The sequence below is a fragment of the Macrobrachium nipponense genome, chromosome 22 (genome assembly GCF_015104395.2).
Source record: "Macrobrachium nipponense isolate FS-2020 chromosome 22, ASM1510439v2, whole genome shotgun sequence".
NCBI classification, from domain to species: Eukaryota; Metazoa; Arthropoda; class Malacostraca; order Decapoda; family Palaemonidae; genus Macrobrachium; species Macrobrachium nipponense.
In genome coordinates this window covers 11234376-11240259 of record NC_087213.1, presented here as the reverse complement: position 1 = coordinate 11240259, position 5884 = coordinate 11234376, and the positions used below count along the sequence as shown (strand labels likewise).

The following is a 5884-nucleotide window of genomic DNA, read 5'->3' as shown; positions in this document are numbered from 1 at the left end:
TTATGGTAGAAGTATGAAGGTTTCTGAAAACTATCCCATAAGCACTTTCAAAATGATGGTATATATATATAATATATATATATATATATATATATATATATATATATTATACGATATATATATATATATATATATATATATACACACATACACATATATGAATATGCATACACACACATATATATATAAGTGCGTATACATATTCATATATACAATTATTATATATATACACATATACAAAGTGCTTATGGGATAGTTTTCAGAAACCTTCATACTTCTACCATAAGGTTCCTTTAGCTGGTCTTATGGAGCTTTAGCACATGATACCAAGTGTCTCTTGGCTAGCACTTTTACAAAGTACATCTTCAGCAGGTCTTCAGGACCTTTCGCATTTTTACAAAGTGACTCTTCTACTAGTCCTTAGGAGTGTGTGTGTGTGTGTGTGTGCAGTGTAATTATAGTTTTATGCGGAAGCATATTGATGAAATAATTTATGCACACACACTTTCATACATATTTACGTTCTGTCTACTTGTCTGCCTGTTTTTCCATTTACTTCTAGCCCATAGTGAACTATTACCAATGTAAAATGAAATAAGTATTTAATTTGGCTCTTCGCACAGCTCAAGGAGAAGATACTTCAGACGATTCAACTCGTGGCGAAGAAGCAGCGTCGTGCGAGAGGTAAGATAATAAAACGAGTACAACTTAATATCCTAATGTTGTTTCTTAAAGGCAACTATTTCTTTTTGATTTCAAATGAATATAAGCTCCAAAATCAACTAATTTTCTAATTTTGCATGATTTATGAAGAAAGTAAACTTCAAGATCAACTAATTCTGCATTAATAAAGAAAATAAACTCCAGGATCAACTATTTCTGCATGATTTGTATAGCAAACTCCAGTATCGACTAATTATTCTTGATTTATAAGGAAAATAAACTCAATATCAACTAATTTCATGTGAAATTAACGGAAAATAAAATCCGAAATAAATTCATTCCATATGATTTGAACAGGAAATAACTCCAAAATGAGGTAAATCGAAAATCGAAAGACAGCTAATTGAATGATGTAAGAGGTATTCATCCACACTGATCATGCTGATTATCATTATTATTATGATATTAGTAATGGGGAATGTTTTTTTTAGAGCCCGCCAGAGGACACGCCTCCCACATACGACGACGTGGTGGAAAAAGTACCGTCTTACCAGGACGCTTTGGAAATGGAAAATGTGAGTTCTTCATCTTTGACAAAGCTGCTTTGCAGAAGATAGCTGTTCTTCTCTTTTTGATTATGATAGCTAGTAATTTACTTTTGATGCTGTAATGTAGATAATTTGATGGAGACAAGACAGTCAGTGAGACTAAGCTTCTTTTCATATGAAAGTCTTCTCCCTTTGCAAAGCTTCTTATGTAAAATTGGAGCTCATCATAGATTATTTAATTATTTATTTATTTATTTATTTATTCGTGTATGTATGTATGTATTTATTTATTTATTTAATTATTAATTTATTTATTCATTCATTTATTTATTTATTGAGAGAGAGAGAGATAGAGAGAGAGAGTGTGTGTTAATTCGCAAAGAAAGTTAGAACCAAATAGACAGACAGATAGATATTGATCCTTCTGTTCCCCCTTCAGAGCACCCTGCAAGGCAACGACAACCCAGCCTTCGAGGACGACGAAGAAGGGCCACCGCCTTCCTATGAGGAAAGCGCCGTCCACGGCGTCAAACCCTCAGGAGATCCGCCTTCGGGAGGAACCAGCGCCGATACAAATAGAGTCGCGTCACTCGAAGACAACGATCAACCAAGAGTCCATTCGACGTCGGACGACCTGCCAATCAGCCCAGCAGTTTCTGACGAGCAACCCATTGAACAGCCTATACGAGACGCCCTTGGCGAATATAGGCGGCAGTAGATTACTGGCCCATTACGGGCTGCTCTAGGAGCAAGAGCCCGTGCTGGCATAAGGCCAGCTAAATCTAAAATAACAGCTACTGGCCCATGCGCATATGCACGTTTGTTACACGCATGTGGAAAATTGCTGATAGATACTGAAAACTTTCTTCTACCTCATCTCAGATGACCGAAGTAAATACTGTAAGGATTGCATATGCAGAAAAGGCCAAGGTGCTCTTTTCGATACCTGTAACCTCCCTTTCATTATTTTATTCTTGCGATGATAAACACCACTTTATTTATTTTTAATCTGGTTACTCTTGCTTCCCTGCTCACTTATAAACTTTAGCTCGTTAAGGACCTTTAGTTTTAGTCTTGTCGCCATCAACATTGAATTAAAATAATGTAGACTTTAGATATATTCATCAGGATCACCTGTACATACAACGAATAAAACTGATATGTCATTCCTTCGTTACTTCCGTGGACATATTTTATATTGTTCCCTTGCGTTTCATTCATTCTGATGATAGTTGTGATTTATGAAACTTGTTCGAAACCGAAGTGTACTGCACAAATAGTAGCTGCTCCTTTTAGCTTGCTCGGGGAGGAAGCCTACAAACTACCTTGTTGTTGTTCTTGTTGGGGAGGGTAGGAAAAGCTAAAAACCTCTGAAAAAGATTTTGAGTTAAAGATACATGAATTTTAGGATAGGATATTTATGATTTATTTATTAAGATACATGAATTTTAGGATAGGATATTTATGATTTATTTATTAGAATGAAATTGAAAAAAAAATTATATAATGTGCATGTTAAGCAGTACAGAAAAATTATTTCTTATAGAATATAGCATATTTATTTTAATTTTCGTTGGTGAAACAACGTTCTATTTGACCGTTGATTTTAGCATGCACCCCAAGTAAGCTGAAGGCCAGATCACTCCCTGTTCCCCGTGGGAGGATGAGATACCTTCAGGAAGACGGTTTCTTCCGAATTTCATCAATTAGTTTAGCCTGTTGTGACTTCACTTCCATGCGACTTTCAATTTATAATTCTCAGCAATCAGTTGCTTCAAAAGGTTGTTTATCACACCTAGGCCTCTGATCACCAAATTTTTAAAATTATATTGGGTAAGGTAATTTGGAGATTATTAACTTGTTACCTGTTAAAACCACTGGGCGTTTTCCCTGACGAATATGCAAGTAAGAGGTAAAGAGTCGCCATTTTATTGAACATTACCAGGATACATTCCCTCTGAAAATACGTTATTAGATATTTGGTAGATGTATTCGTACTATTATGAAATAAATATGCTGCCATTTTTCTATAAATAAATGATTGCTTATGACAGTAGTTGACAGGAAAGTAACAGGTCACGCGGGCACAAGCCCAGCTCTACAACCCAACAACAGTAACAAGAAGTATGGGGGCTGTTAACAAAATAGAAAAAAAATGACCGCAGTTGTTGGAAGTACGATGGAGACTGCTAAATCCCTTTTAGATCGACGTATTCACCAAGCACAGTTACTTTAACCAAAGAATGTAATTCAGTTAATTATCTTGGATAAAAATCGTAATAGGAGACGCATTCTCCCCAACCATGTTTCCAAGAACACCGTTGACTTGCTCGCTCGGTGGTTGCTGATTCCTCTCCTTTCTTTGCCTTCCTGTTAGCAACGTTGTCAAATGAGAGCACAGTCTTTGGTTTCTTGTGCTGAAAATGGGACGTAAGTCACCTTTTCATTTGTAGTCTACTAAATGAGACACTGAGCATTTCCATCTCCGAACTTCTGAATAATGAATTGCTTTAACAACGACCAGGTCCCTGGGAGATTGTGCTGTGTAAACTGGCTGAGTAGCAACCGTTGAACGGAGGATGTATTAAGTAAGGCCAGCTGATAATATGAGTTAAATATCCTATAAAAAGTACAAAAAAGTACAGAAGTAATTTTAAGTTACTGTCCTCAGTGGATACGGAGTGAACTAGATGAAGGCATTTTTGGAGCAAGAGGTGAAAGATCCAATTATATATCGAAGACTAAGAGAATGTATGCAGACTCAAAGATTGCGGTAAACACAGTTCAGCTTGTCTTCCAGCGTGTGAAATTTTCCATATTGAAAAAACAAATATTTTAGGTGGAAGTGTGTTAGAAATAAGCAGCAAATTCATGATAAGGAAAGTTATAGGCCTTTTTGTAGGTCGTTATCCAAAGAGGTTCACTTCAGGCATCTGTTTTTCGGTGGACGATGCAGAGAAGGAACTGGCATTCAGCGTTGATAGAGGAATGGGCCAGACTTGTGGTTTTGCTTATTTCGCAAAATAATCTAGATTTTCCAAGTATGGTGACGTTATCTGTAGTGGGTCACTGCGGTAAATACTGCAATAGAAGTTGTGGAAATCTTTTTCGTCTCGGTTGGTTAGGCTGAGTCTAGAGATACACTCCAAGCCCTCGAATTCCATTTACTACTTGACCACATTTTGGTCAAGGGTCGTTGCTGGCATAAAAGCCGAATTAATCAAAACTATCAACCTGCCCATCTAACGGATCGTTCCCGGTCAATAGCTCGAGTTTTGTTGCCATCTTAAAGTGCTTAATTGGGGCTATTTTATGGTTATTTTCAAGAATCCGTAGTGAATTATATCCAAAAGATAGCATCACACCTGTTGGCCATATGAACTTTCCTGGAACAATATTGCCCTCATACATATGTAATCTAGGTACAGAAATATTTAGTTGGAAAATATACGCCGAACCTATTCCAAAATACTGCTGCAGCAGTTTGAGCACATTTCATGCTCTAGTTCTTTGTCTGTTACTTGTTTGGTTAGTGCATAGATACGTGCTCTTTATCACTCTAAAGAGACGTTTCTTAACCTTGTTACTCTCATGCAACAGATAGATAAAAAAAAGTCAGTGAACCGTACAATCTAAAGGTTATCGATTTCCGATTCTGGAGCTGATTGAGGGGCGGGTGGGGGGGGGGGGGGTTATTTATTCCATTTGTTTGGTACAAGGTCTATTCATAAAAGGACCTTGGTACTCTAGGGTCTGTTATTCTATTTATCAGGCCTATAGGACATCGACTGACGAAAACTTTACTTGAAGACAACTATAATTCTACAGTTTGTCAATATTTGCTGAATGTATTTACCATGTGAGTAGGAATAATTGCAATTTTTGACATTAGTTGTGGTAAATGTGATATCCCTTTTCGTTGATGGTTTGCGTGTGTTTTTTGCATATTCATTTATATCCACACAAACTTTGAGTCATAATTTCCACATGAAACTTCATACTGCTAATCACCTATTTGCTGATAAGATAAGGAATTCATTTATCGTGTCCAGATAAGGCTCGGAGACCTGCGTGAATTTCAGCAACGTTGATCCAGTTTTGAAATCTGACACGGAAGGGCCATGAGAAGTGTCGGCGGCTGTGCATTGTTGTGGATTGCGGGTTTTCTCTTGCTTTCCCTTTTACGAGAGATTGGGGCAACTAATGGAGCAACTAAGGGAGCCCTTTCACAGCATATACAAAATGGCAGAATATTTGCCTCTTACCAAGGGGGAGAAGAGCAGCGTAAGTAGATTCCATCAACTTGAATAATGTTAACTTTTTTGATAGGGACAACTAACTGAAATTAGCTCTTATTGGAAGTTGATGGCAGGGAATGCCAGCCAGTCGTCCCTCTTCTAAAGGACATACTAATCATTCTTTTATGCATAACCCTGTCACTGATAACAGTAATAAGTTATTCTTATGCGACTGTTGATTATATCAGAAAACCCAAGAATCGAAACTTCCGTCTGAAGTTCCGGCCAAGATTAGTTTAAAGCAATTTGCAGCAAAACGCTGATAGCTGGTTGCAATTGTCTTTAATTATTCTGTTCGGAATACGTGAACTTTACTTTTGTGAGAGGCAGATTCCTTCTGTGTAAAGAAACTGCGCCTAGAAATGACTGGTACTT

At 37.2% G+C, this 5884-nt stretch overlaps 2 protein-coding genes across 3 annotated transcripts in view; both read left to right on the top strand.

The window, feature by feature from the left end:
- LOC135198485 (uncharacterized) overlaps positions 1-2414 on the top strand; it is a 9244-nt gene extending 6830 nt beyond the window's left edge. Inside the window, exons 6-8 of the mRNA XM_064226073.1 lie at positions 624-684; positions 1155-1238; positions 1651-2414. Of these exons, the coding sequence (XP_064082143.1) occupies positions 624-684; positions 1155-1238; positions 1651-1929 (424 nt within the window). The 3' untranslated portion in view covers positions 1930-2414. The remainder of the gene's footprint in view (positions 1-623; positions 685-1154; positions 1239-1650) is intronic.
- A 2635-nt stretch (positions 2415-5049) lies between these two features.
- The window catches only part of LOC135198486 (uncharacterized), an 11973-nt gene continuing 11138 nt past the window's right edge, over positions 5050-5884 (top strand). Inside the window, exons 1-2 of one of the 2 annotated variants that reach the window (XM_064226077.1) lie at positions 5050-5070; positions 5264-5495. In XM_064226077.1, the coding sequence (XP_064082147.1) occupies positions 5333-5495 (163 nt within the window). In that variant the 5' untranslated portion in view covers positions 5050-5070; positions 5264-5332. The remainder of the gene's footprint in view (positions 5071-5263; positions 5496-5884) is intronic. The other variant, XM_064226076.1, reaches the window with a different exon arrangement.